General features: G+C 41.7%; 1 protein-coding gene across 2 annotated transcripts in view; it reads left to right on the top strand.

Annotated features, from left to right (window-relative positions):
* Positions 1 to 13,493, top strand: part of GNPAT (glyceronephosphate O-acyltransferase) — a 203,588-nt gene that overhangs the window by 67,775 nt on the left and 122,320 nt on the right. For both annotated transcript variants that reach the window (XM_053710828.1, XM_053710827.1), the window contains exons 6-8: positions 439 to 514; positions 7,428 to 7,579; positions 7,672 to 7,802. In XM_053710828.1, coding sequence (XP_053566803.1) covers positions 439 to 514; positions 7,428 to 7,579; positions 7,672 to 7,802 — 359 coding nt within the window. The remainder of the gene's footprint in view (positions 1 to 438; positions 515 to 7,427; positions 7,580 to 7,671; positions 7,803 to 13,493) is intronic.

Genomic DNA, 13,493 nt, shown 5'->3' with positions numbered 1-13,493 from the left:
TGGAAAGTTGTTTAAAATTACATACCCTATCTGAATCATGAAAGTTAAATTTGGACTTTACTGCCCCTTTAAGCAGCCGGGTGGGGGCAGTGTAATATTTTGTATTTATAACATCTGCTGTTATATATGAATGTTATACTTAAGCTATTCAAAGCACAAATTGATTGAATAATTTCAAATAAATGGATTCAATTTGTGCAAAGAGCATTGAAAACAATTAATATTAGCTAATTTTAGTGTTTATATTGGCTTAAATGTTAGCTGGTTGGTCAGTAAAATCAGCCTGGTGGTATGCTCATTAAATAGGCCCTGGGAAAAACACTGTATATGGTAATTTTAATTATTATAGTTTTATCTATGGTGTAGCAGATACATTATTAGTGCTTTTGTGTAATATGGTTTACCTGCTTATTGTTTTAACTTGATGTCTATTTCCAGACTGGATATGCGCCAGTAGAATTCTTTGTTGAAGGTCAAAGAAGCAGAACATGCAAGACTTTAAATCCAAAGTTTGGTATGTATGGCAACATTTTACTGAAACTGAACGTGATAGCAGATAAAATATAAAAATATATATATATTCAAATAAACACACCATACATCTATAGTTTTTTTCATAAACATCACTTTATGGTGCTATCTTTCCAAAATATAGTGGTACTCTATACATATATTGTTCAATACAGATTACCAATTTAAAAATAGAATATAAAGATATTTGATGTCACTTTGCTCAATCTCACACTTTTTGTGTGTGCGTATGTGTGTGTATATATCTATATATAAATATATATATATATATATATTTATATATATATATATTTGTGTGTGTATAATAAATATATATATATATATATTGTATGTGTGTGTGTATATGTGTATATATATGTGTATATATATGTATGTGTGTATATATACAGGGAGTGCAGAATTATTAGGCAAATGAGTATTTTGACCACATCATCCTCTTTATGCATGTTGTCTTACTCCAAGCTGTATAGGCTCGAAAGCCTACTACCAATTAAGCATATTAGGGGATGTGCATCTCTGTAATGAGAAGGGGTGTGGTCTAATGACATCAACACCCTATATCAGGTGTGCATAATTATTAGGCAACTTCCTTTCCTTTGGCAAAATGGGTCAAAAGAAGGACTTGACAGGCTCAGAAAAGTCAAAAATAGTGAGATATCTTTCAGAGGGATGCAGCACTCTTAAAATTGCAAAGCTTCTGAAGCGTGATCATCGAACAATCAAGCGTTTCATTCAAAATGGTCAACAGGGTCGCAAGAAGCGTGTGGAAAAACCAAGGCGCAAAATAACTGCCCATGAACTGAGAAAAGTCAAGCGTGCAGCTGCCAAGATGCCACTTGCCACCAGTTTGGCCATATTTCAGAGCTGCAACATCACTGGAGTGCCCAAAAGCACAAGGTGTGCAATACTGAGAGACATGGCCAAGGTAAGAAAGGCTGAAAGACGACCACCACTGAACAAGACACACAAGCTGAAACATCAAGACTGGGCCAAGAAATATCTCAAGACTGATTTTTCTAAGGTTTTATGGACTGATGAAATGAGAGTGAGTCTTGATGGGCCAGATGGATGGGCCCGTGGCTGGATTGGTAAAGGGCAGAGAGCTCCAGTCCGACTCAGATGCCAGCAAGGTGGAGGTGGAGTACTGGTTTGGGCTGGTATCATCAAAGATGAGCTTGTGGGGCCTTTTCGGGTTGAGGATGGAGTCAAGCTCAACTCCCAGTCCTACTGCCAGTTTCTGGAAGACACCTTCATCAAGCAGTGGTACAGGAAGATGTCTGCATCCTTCAAGAAAAACATGATTTTCATGCAGGACAATGCTCCATCACACGTGTCCAAGTACTCCACAGCGTGGCTGGCAAGAAAGGGTATAAAAGAAGAAAATCTAATGACATGGCCTCCTTGTTCACCTGATCTGAACCCCATTGAGAACCTGTGGTCCATCATCAAATGTGAGATTTACAAGGAGGGAAAACAGTACACCTCTCTGAACAGTGTCTGGGAGGCTGTGGTTGCTGCTGCACGCAATGTTGATGGTGAACAGATCAAAACACTGACAGAATCCATGGATGGCAGGCTTTTGAGTGTCCTTGCAAAGAAAGGTGGCTATATTTGTCACTGATTTGTTTTTGTTTTGTTTTTGAATGTCAGAAATGTATATTTGTGAATGTTGAGATGTTATATTGGTTTCACTGGTAAAAATAAATAATTGAAATGGGTATATATTTGTTTTTTGTTAAGTTGCCTAATAATTATGCACAGTAATAGTCACCTGCACACACAGATATCCCCCTAAAATAGCTATAACTAAAAACAAACTGAAAACTACTTCCAAAACTATTCAGCTTTGATATTAATGAGTTTTTTGGGTTCATTGAGAACATGGTTGTTGTTCAATAATAAAATTAATCCTCAAAAATACAACTTGCCTAATAATTCTGCACTCCCTGTATGTATGTATATATGTATATATATATATATATATATATATATATATATATATATATATATATATATATATATATATATAATTTGTGTTTTTTTATATATATTTTATTCTTAAATGGAAAGAGTCCACAGCTGCATTCATTACTTTTGGGAAATAAGAACCTGGCCACCAGGAGGTCAAGGCAACCCAGCCAAAGGCTTAAATACTCCTCCTACTCCCCTCATCCCCCAGTCATTCTTTGCCTTTCTTCCCAGGAGGTTGGCAGAGAAGTGTCAGAATTTTTAAATTTTTGTTTTTGTCTCTTATGGAGGGTAGTACTCTTCGGCATGGGACAGGAGTTTTAAGTAGTCCTGTCAGTCTCTCAGTGAGGGCTTGGATGAAAGTTAGAGTCCCGAGATGCAGTTTCTTTCTGCAAAACCATCCCAACTCATATTAACAGCTCCTCAAGTAATCGGCGTTGTCTAACTTCGCTTCTCTGCCTGCTTTTCTTCTCTCGAGTCCATGGCAGAGGTGATGCTACTATCCGTCACACTTGAAAGGCTGTGTTCCTGTTCCACGGCGCAGATTCCAGTAAGATCGTTTCATTTTACTTTATTCATCAAGGTACTGTAATGTAAATGTTTCCCGAGAGGCTGCCACCTTGCGGGTCTAACTTATCATAAGGATCTCAGTGATTCTCTTTTAGTATCTTGGAATCGAGAATTAATATCTCCTGAGGGGGGTTATTGAACGGGGGGGGGGTTATAATCATGTTTGTTATGTGATTCAACCTGCTTGTGTGTGATGTTTACTGGGCTCGTGGTTTGGAACATTGAGGCCTTGGGAAGTGATGCAGCCTTTGGTTGGGTGCACTTTTTTTGGACTGTATGGTTCACCTTGTGTTCGGGCATGGTTACGTTCCATTTTTCCAATTATCGCATTCCCGACCGCGTGACGAAGGAAATTTTCTAGTCCGCAGGGGTCTGGTCATAGAAGGTGGTGAGTGCCCCAGCCATTGGGGTTGTCAGGTGCCGTTTTTGTTTTTACTACTTTACTCCATATTTAAATATCCTCTATCCAGTTATGGACGATTCTGATGCTGAGACTGTTAATTTCAGATTCAGTTATGGAGGATTCTGATACTGAGACTATTTTAATTTCAGATTCTGTGTCCGTTGATGAATCCGGAGTGGCCTCGTTGACGCCTGTCAACCAGTTTTGTTCCGTATGCCTCTGGGGGTCCTGTCCTCCAAGAGGCGAGTTCCCTACCAAATCATACTTCTACACATGCGGGTAACCCAGTTTATGGTTCCTCCATGCTGGGTGGCGTGTTTTTGCTTCCACATAATGTTGGCGATTGTTCGTCTGCAGAGTCCAGACGTTTATTTGAGAATGTGCTTGTGCCCTAATGTCCCGGGCCTTCCGCCTTGGGGAGGGCCTCTACAGTTCCATACGGGTGTAACTGTCCCTGAATGTTGTGCCTTTCGTTACAGGATTGCGCACCTTCGTGTGTTGCTCAGACATGTTTTTCGGTTATTGAATGACCCTATCAATACCAGATACAGGATTTTCAGTCTGATAATTCGAATGGTGCACCTCATTGGACATATGGGGATGAAGTAATCTCCTGATTGTCATTTGTTTGAGATCTTTCCCAGTTTTTGAAAGATAGGGCTCTGTTTGGCTGGTCCTGCGGGTAGGCCTGTGTCTTTTTGGGCGTTAACCTCCAGGTTGCCTTATATTTTATTTATATCTGATGTGATGTCTTTTATTTGTTTTTGTTTCCTTCGGGAACTTTCTGGAAATTATACTCTTTATTACTTCTTTGGAAGTTGTTTTGGACATGTTAGTCCTATGTTAAAAATGTCTTGTTTTCTGTTTTTTTCCATATGAGGGAGAATTTATGCAGATTACCGGTTAGAATCCCAGGTGCAGGCTGGTCCTGTCGGGTTCGTTCGGTTTTGTGACTGTTCAGACATGTGGTGCTGTTCTGCAACGGCTGGTTCATTAAGCGCCGAGTGCTCAGGTTATTATTGTTTTTCATGTTCAACTAAGCATTCGAGAGGACTTGTGGGTCCGTGAGGCGGGAAGGATTGTTTCAGTCCTTATAGCCTTCAGTCATAGATGACAGGGCAGGGGAGTTTTTTCTCCCCCTTGTGGTAGAGGGTTGGATGGCTTAACGCCCTTTACCGCAGTTGAGCGGTTTGGCCTTAATTTTTAGGCCTTGGGATTTGTCCTTTTGGGCTTGATCCAACAGCTTGTACAGGATAGCTGTCTAGCATGCGAAAGGTTTACACTTTGAAACCAGTTGCAGCTCTTGACACCTTGCAGGTGTACGCCTAGGCTGTTTATAGTGTATCTAGCTCTCACTCTTTGACGTGTACTGTCTGAGTTATAAGAGACCATTGTCTCTGGGGGAGTTGGATCTCCTTTTAGGGATCTGTGTTTCCGGGTGATGGTTGTTCCCTGTGGGGACTTTGTTTAGCTCAGGGGTTCCGGAGCTGGGTAGGCTTAGTACCTTTCTCTTCTTTGTCTCCTCTGCTTGTGCGGAGGTGATAGGGAGCCTAGTCCTGATAGTAGGATTTTTTTTACCTCAAGGTATTGGTTGTTGTGCGGAGGTGATAGGGAGCCTAGTCCTGATAGTAGTAGGATTTTTTTTGACCTCAAGATATCCCTTGGTTGTCCTGAGGCTTGCTCTTTGGAACATTGGACTTTAGCTAGAGGTGGTTCCTTCCTTTGGTCGGGGCTTTCGAGTACTTCTCGCTATCCTGATTCTCTGGATATGCATCCATACCCTTGTGTCTGGCTTTTTGGCCAGTTGGGGGGTTTAGTTCTAGGGTAAGGTGTGCCGGACCTGTTTTTCACCCTGAATCTTCCGGTTGCTGAAACTTCGCTTGGCCTTTTTTTCTGACCCAGTCTTAGGTGGTTTTGGAATCTTGGATCTCAGGGCTGGTTGGGGTGTTCCACGGTAGTGGGAACTTGGGCACTGTACTTGCTCCATCTACCTAACCCTGGTCATGGTTGGCCAGGTTTTCGGAGTATTTTTTACTCTTTGCCACAGAGTTGCCCATTTCATCTGGTAGTTTGCTGTGTGGCTTGATCCTCAAGGGTGGTTGGTTCATACCCAGCTGCTGGCGTTGGATGTCCAATTTCTGGTGCACCTTAGGGTTGCATTCCCCTGGTCAGCTTGCCAGTGTTCCCATGGATTCCCTGCTCTGCAGGTGAATGGGTTGGTTGTTCCTCTGCTTGACATCTGTGTTGGGAATTCCTCTTCCCATTAGCCGATGACTTCGGACCTTGAGGACAGTTGTTGCCCTTCCGGCATCATCCCTTTTTTTTTTTTAGGGATATTCTCCTCCCTATGGAGATAGTCCTTGTTTGGGGCTTCTCCTGGATGGGAGGCGGAAAGGTGGGATTGGTTCCCCGGGGGTCTTGCTGGCTCCAAGCAGACATGTCGGGCCTTTATTTTGATAGTTTCTTAGGTCTATGGCCTTGTTGTCTGTTTTCAGAGCCGGGTTGTACTTGTACTCTGTGGGGATGGCTGTGCTATCCTTACGCTTGTTCCTGTACCAGTTTCGGGATTCTTTTGTTCCACTGTCTTGGATCCCTGAGGCTGGGTTGGTCCAGCTGGGTGTGCAGGTAAGGATGGCCGAGCAGTCTAAGGAGCTGCGTTCGGGTCGCAGTCTCCTCTGGATGTGTGAGCTTTGTTGAGTCTATCCTGTTAGCTTAGTCTGCTAGGGTATAGATTTTCCTTTCAACTTGCTCCATTGATTTCAGAAGAGGGTTTACTCTTTCTTCGGGTTCTGAGGGTATACTCTCCTTCTTGGGGGACCTTGATTGAGGTTTTGTGTTCCCCTTTTTATGGACCTGTGTGTAGGTCCGGCGACTTAGGTTGCCTTGAATGGTGCCCTCTGTCTGGGGGTTGCTTTTGCAGTCTTTTTTTTTTTGCTTGACTGCTTCTACTTCCTCGCAAGTCCTGTTATGTTTTTTTCTCACCTGGGTGTATTACACACTTTTTCATGGTCGAATGCTTTGTTATTCTATGGTCAGACACTGGGAGGACTTTGACTCTTCGGTTGCATTCCGTGCTTGCAGGATGTTGGAGAGATGTCTGTTTTGTCTCTGTGCCCGGTCTTATCCCAGGTTTCGCTTGGTATTGGCATGGCCTCCTTTCACTGTTTGAGCCCCTTTGGGTCTCTTTGAGCTGGGCTCACTCGTGGATGTGTTCTTTATTGTATTAGGGGGCCTTTCGGTTTCCTTGGTTCTTCTTTGCCTTGTTCCCTTGGGGGTTTCGGCTGGTATCTCCTTCATTTGTGGAGATGAGCAGTGGGAGACCGTTTGTTGAGCGACGGTGTCTCCTGGAGAACTGTTGGCTCAGTTGAGTCCGTTTCCAGTCTCTAGTTTGGCTTCTGGACTAACTGCGAGTCAGTGTCATTGGGGCTTTTCCTTTTAAGAGTTTTCTCGGCTTTGGACGAAGCGGGGTTTTTTATTGGGTAGAGGTTCAGGCCTGGTGCCATCAGTTTGGGCCGCCTATTGTACCCTCCCGTCTTGGCATTCAGTGTCCTCTATAGCTTGGGCATTGTTTTCCCAAAAGTAATGAATGCAGCTGTGGACTCTTTCCATTTAAGAAGATAAACATAAATTATGCTTACCTGATAATTTCCTTTTCTTCTAATGGAAAGAGTCCACAGCTCCCCACCCGTAATTTTATGTGGGGCGTCTTTATATTCTTCTGGCACCTTTCACCCTAATATTTCTTCTACTGTTCCTTGTTTCACGGAAGAATGACTGGGGGATGAGGGTAGTGGGAGGAATATTTAAGCCTTTGGCTGTGTTTTCTTTGCCTCCTCCTTTTATCAGGTAAGCATAATTTACGTGTATGTATGTATATATATATATATATATATATATATATATTGTGTGTGTGTGTTTTTTTTTTATTTGTGTGTTTCATCTGTTTATTTCAAAGGTCTTTTGAATGTTGTGATGGAGCCGTTCTTTAAAGGGGAAGTTTTTGACACGTACCTAATTCCCATCAGCATCAGCTATGAGAGGGTCCTTGAAGAATCTCTCTATTCATATGAGCTTCTTGGAGTGCCAAAACCAAAAGAATCCACATCTGTAAGACATGCAGCTGAGATAAAATTCACTATCTAGTCATTGTCTGTCAGGTACAGAACGCTTACAGCTACTTTTTGCCTCATTCTTTCTAGGGTTTGCTGAAGGCCAGAAGAGTTCTAAGTGATAACTTTGGAAATATTCACGTATCCTTTGGTCAGCCTATGTCACTGAGGTCTCTGGCTACTGGGAGAATAAACCGTTCCCAGTACAATCTTATACCCAGGTATTGTGTTTTGCTTTTAGGAGTGATTTACTGTGTACAGTTCATTAAACACTACTACGCGTTACATAAAACTTCAAACAAGGGTGTATTTCTTACTAAAACCTGTGCATCCACATTTGTGGCAGGCAGCTATCTAGAACAAAGCATTGCCTTACAAAATATCACTTCTAGTTCTTCCTGGCTTCCCCTCTGTTATTGCCAACAATGGGCTAGATTACAAGTGGCAAGCAATTGTTAGCAATATCGTGACTGTGCCAACTAGAGTGCATTAAGTTGAAAGTAAACTGTTGCACTCAAGCACAAATAAAATTTGCGATCAACAGGTTAGCATGCCTGAAGACCTAGCGTAAAGTGTATGGGTTAAAAAAACGTTGCACAAAACACAACATAAATACTCTAGAATAACACATTACCCTCATATATATACTTTTTGATAAAAATACATTATATAATTATTTTTTTTTTAACATTTATAAAAGCTAAAAAGGATATGATATATGATAAAGTATTTGACTGGGTAGGTCTGTAATGTGTGTATGTATATATGTGTGTGTGGTCCACAGTGCATACTTAAATACACTTTTGAAACAGCTAAAGCTTTTAATAGTACATGTATATTACAAAAAATGCTTCTATTCAAAACTGAAATGCAACCATGTAGTAATGTCCCTTTAAAACAAAAAGTGTGTATTGCCATCATGTGGTAATACAGAGTAAGTACCAATCATACTTGTAAAAACACATATGAATTAACTGCCCTCTGTCTCATAACAAAGAGTTTATGTGCATAGAGCAGTAGTGTCCCCTGGGGGGCGATGGGAGTACTGAGGGGGGCACTAACAGACTTAAGAGGTAGAAGGGGGGGCACTGGAATTACGATAGGGGGCGCTAGTATGATGAGTAGAAGAGGATGCTACTGGGTCCCACGTATAATTATTATGTTTTAGTTTAACCTAAACACAACTAGCAAAACAACTTTCTAGCTTTCTATTTGAGGTTGTACTGCTCTTTGCCTTCAAGACTTTTTCTTCTACCTCAGGTTTATCAGCAATTTACTCTTTCTCTCACTTTGATAAATTGCAGAACATATTAACATTAACTGCACAGTTTAGAATCAATGTGTAGTAGCAGGAAACACAGCAAAGGCCTGTTGTGCTTGTCTGAGTAGCTTTGTACACAGTCAACCATCTAAGGTTTTTAAGTCTTCTGTCCTCAGAAATAATCTGGTGGTGCACTACATAACACTTTAATAAGTAGAACACATTTTCTATTAAGTTGATTTATTGGTGCAGTGCTATGCTCCAAATAATGATATTACGTCCAGATCTCACACTATGGAGACATGAAACCAGAGATTGGGAAACGGTATCACCTCATCAAGCCCATCCATCGGATTAACCAGTTTTTGAGCAGTGAAGTAATTGCTATATGTGGTTTATAAGACTCGTGCACAGTGACTATAGACTTAAAAAGCTGCTATCAGAAGATAAACATAATACAGTTTTAATAAAATTAAAAAAATCTTTTAAAATTTAAAAATCTTTTATTGTTACTCCTTTAGATTATATTGTGTCATTATCTTTTTTTAAGGGTTTGCACAGCTGGGGCCCCATTTAATATCACTGCTAATAAAGCTCTCCGCCACCTCAAGACTCGCAGAGTTATAGGGACCTTTAAGTGAAAGTCAACCATAGCAGTTTTTGAAACGCTAGGGTTGACTGTTGAAAGAAATAAAGGGCACTTTCATTCCTGAAGTATAAGATACTTCATGCAGAAAGTGACTTTATTTGTTTCAAGCGTTCGCCGTTCTCAGCTGCTACAGCAGCCCACGACCAAAAAATGTTTTGCCAAGATGTGACAATTTCACCTCTTCGCCAATAGCCGTTCGTTCAATCTTGCTTTCATGGACGCCAAACATGATTTACCGCACGGCTATTGGCTAAGAGGTGAAAACGGCGATCAGTTTAAACAAAGTCACTTTCTGCATGAAGTATCTTATACTTCATGAATGAAAGTGCCCTTTATTTCTTTCAACAGTCAACCCTAGCATTTCAAAAACGCTATGGTTGACATTCACTTTAACCTTTTATGATTCTGCAGAGCAAAGAATTGTAAACAACTTTCAATTCACATCCATTATCTAAATGTGCACAGTCTTGTTATATGCAAACTTTCTAAGGTACCAGCTCCTACTGAGCATGTGCCAGATTTACAGAATATATATACGTATATGCATCTAGTGATTGGCTGATGGCTGTCACATGATAAACAAACTTTGAAATTTATCGGAAGAAGATATACTACTTATGTGAAATACAAACTAACAGCTTTTCTATTGTGTCGTTATTATGCATTTATTGTATATGCTATTCTACTGTGTTTAGTGGCCCTTCAAATTATCCTGATTAGATCGAATTGGGATGACTGACATGCTCTACTCTTGCGTAATTGGCTGTGCAGAGCAGGAGTCATGTCTGCACAAGCAATTGTTTGTGCAAATTAAATCCAAGCAGCGGATGCTGCCCGCTCCCCGCAATGCCCAGTGAACAAAGTTCCAGGAGGCAAACCTTGTCCACTCAGGCTTTAATAAATGAGCATAAAAATAGAAAGAGAGAGAACAGCACTCCATGAGAGAAAACAGAAGCTGGAATAACTTCCATGCATGTTCATTTTTTATTGTAACTCCTCAGGGTGCACGTTCGTTTTGCACACGCTGCCTGTTCACAGAGAAATATCCTGAAGCATATCAGTCTGACCCTGCCCAATGACAGTCCAGCGCCGAAATACCAGACAATTCCTCTCTGAACAAGGGAAGCAACAACCCCAGACGATTGTTTCGGCCTCCTATGGGCCTCGTCAGTGAGGTGCAGTTGTATCTGTCTAAGGGCAAGTGTGCATGGAGTCCATGTCTGGTTTCCCCATTACTCTTAGGGTGACCCAAGAGAAATTGTGCAAAAAGAATGTGCACCCTGAGGAGTTACAATAAAAATGAACAGGCATGGAAGTTATTCCAGCTTCTGTTCTATCTCATGGAGTGCTGTTCTCTCTCTTTTGATTTTTATACAAATTTCTTCTGGGTCACCCTAAGAGAAATAGGGAAACCAGACGTGGACTCCGTGCACACTTGCCCTTAGAGAGATACAACTGCACCTCACTGACGAGGCCCATAGGAGGCCGAAACAATTGTCTAGGATTGTTGCTTCCCTTGTTCAGAGAGGAATTGTCTGGTATTTCGGCGCTGGACTGTCATTGGGCAGGGTCAGACTGATATGCTACAGGATATTTGTTCTCTGTGAAGGGGCATAGTGTGTAAAAAGAGTTACAATAAAAATGAACAGGCATGGAAGTTATTCCAGCTTCTGTTCTATCTCATGGAGTGCTGTTCTCTCTCTTTCGATTTTTAATAAATGAGCCCCTGGTCTAAATATTCTTTTTGGGTTATGTTAGGGGGGACGCTGATGGTGAATTTATAGAACCAAGGGGGCAGTGACCTGAAAAATATCAGGAGCCACTTGCATAGAGCTTTCAGTTTCTTTAGATGCTGTGTAAATGTTACCATCTAGATAAAGACTCCCTGTATACATTGATATATTTTTTATATGTAGTTGAAACCTATGAAAACAATAAGAACCAATATGCTTTCTATTAAACAGCTACAATTCCTTTGAAATTTATTTGTTTTATGTATTTATTTTTCTATCTTGCCTCACCCTAGTAGCACTTACCGAAGAAGAGATGTTCCTGTTTAAATGGGAAGGATAGAAACTCACAGCTTATTATTATTATTATTATACTTTATTTATGAAGCGCCAGCATATTCCGCAGCGCTGTTCATGGATACAATTCATTTAAATAAAACAATATAAGACTTTTAAGAGACAGGACAAAATTTACAAACACATACAGGAGGGATTGAAGGCCCTATTCCTGTGGGTAGGATGTTGAGAAACAGGAGGTGAGGACTGCAAGATTGAGGAAGATGTTAATACAGAGTTAGATAAAGGAAATGCTAGGTAAGTGAAATTAATTTATTATTGATTTGGGTGGTAGGCTTCTCTGAACATAAAATTCTTCAGGGAACATTTAAAGGAAGACAGATTAGGGCAAAGCCTGACAGCATGAGGGAGAGTGTTCCAGAGGGTAGGTGCTGCACGACAGAAGTCCTGCAGTCTAGCATGAGAGGAGGTGATAGTTGCAGATGCAAGGAGCAGGTCATTGTTGGATCTTAGTGGACGGGCTGGAGTATACTTGTGTATTAGAGAGGATAGGTAGAGGGGAGCAGCGTTTGTGAGAGCTTTGTATGTAAGGGTGAGAATTTTGAATTTAATTCTGCTATGAATGGGAGCCAATGAAGGGACTCGCAGAGAGATGCAGCAGATACAGAGCAACGGGAAAGGTGGATCAGCCTGACAGAGGCATTTAGGATGGATTGAAGGGGGGAGAGGCGGGAAAGAGGAAGGCCAGCGAGTAGGTTATTGCAGTAGTCAATTCGGGAAATAACAAGGGAGTGGATTATTTGCTTTGTGGTGTCAGCGCTCAGAAAAGGGCGAATCTTGGAAATATTGCGTAGATAGTTGCGGCAGGATGTAGAAAGTGATTTGATATGGGGGAGGAAGGATAGATTTGAGTCAAGTGTAACTCTGAGGCAACGGACTTGGGCCGATGGGGAAATGGTGATGCAGTCAACAGGGATAGAGAAGTCAGAAGTCGGCGTAGAGCTTGAGGGGGAGATAAGAAGGAGCTCAGTCTTGGACATGTTAATCTTTAGGTGGTGACAGGCCATCCAGGAAGAAAAACCAGATAAGCAGTCGCTGACATGAGAAAGGACAGAGGGAGAGAGAGCAGGGTTGGAGAGGTAGATCTGGGTGTCATCAGCATAGAGGTGATATTTGAAGCCATAACTGTTAATAAGTTTACCCAGCGACGAAGTATAGATGGAGAAGAGTAGAGGACCCAGAACAGATCCTTGAGGTACTCCAACAGACAGAGGCATAGGAGAGGAGTCGCCATGCAAATGACACAGAAAAAGACCTGTGAGAAAGATAGGAGTGAATCCAGGCGAGAGCAGTGTCACAGAGGCCAAAAGAGCTAAGGGTTTGTAGGAGGAGGGGGTGGTCAAATGTGTCGAAGGCAGCTGAGAGGTCAAGTAAGATGAGTATAGAGTAGTGGCCAATATTTTTAGCAGAGAGAAGATAGTAACCTTGCTAAGGGTAGTCTCAGTTTAGTGTTTGGGGCGGAATCCAGATTGCAGACGGTCAAGCAAAGAGTTGGTGGACAGGAAGTGGGTTAGGCGATTGTAAACTAGTTTTTCAAGGAGTTTTGATGTTAGTGGAAGCATTGATATGGGCGGTAGCTTTCAGGAGAATTAGGGTCGAGGGACTGTTTTTTGAGTATGGGAGTGACTTTTGCGTGTTTGAAAGAAGATGGGAATGAGCCTGTAGTGAGAGATAGGTTGAAGATGTGAGTAGGAGTGAGGGTGGAAGACAGGGAGGGTATTAGATGGGAAGGGATAGGGTCAAGCGGGCAGGTAGTGAGGCGTGAGGAAGATAGTAAGGAAGAAACTTCATTCTCATTGGCTGGATGGAAGATGCAGAGGGTGGCAGAGGGAGTAACTGGGCCTGTTATTAGAACATTGCAGGTTGGTGTTGGGATGTTGCTTTGGATAGCACATGTTTTGTTTAAAAAGTAGTC

The sequence above is a fragment of the Bombina bombina genome, chromosome 4 (assembly GCF_027579735.1).
Source record: "Bombina bombina isolate aBomBom1 chromosome 4, aBomBom1.pri, whole genome shotgun sequence".
Lineage (NCBI taxonomy): Eukaryota > Metazoa > Chordata > Amphibia > Anura > Bombinatoridae > Bombina > Bombina bombina.
The sequence above is the reverse complement of the archived record's forward strand: the minus strand, read 5'-3'. Positions and strand labels throughout refer to the sequence as shown.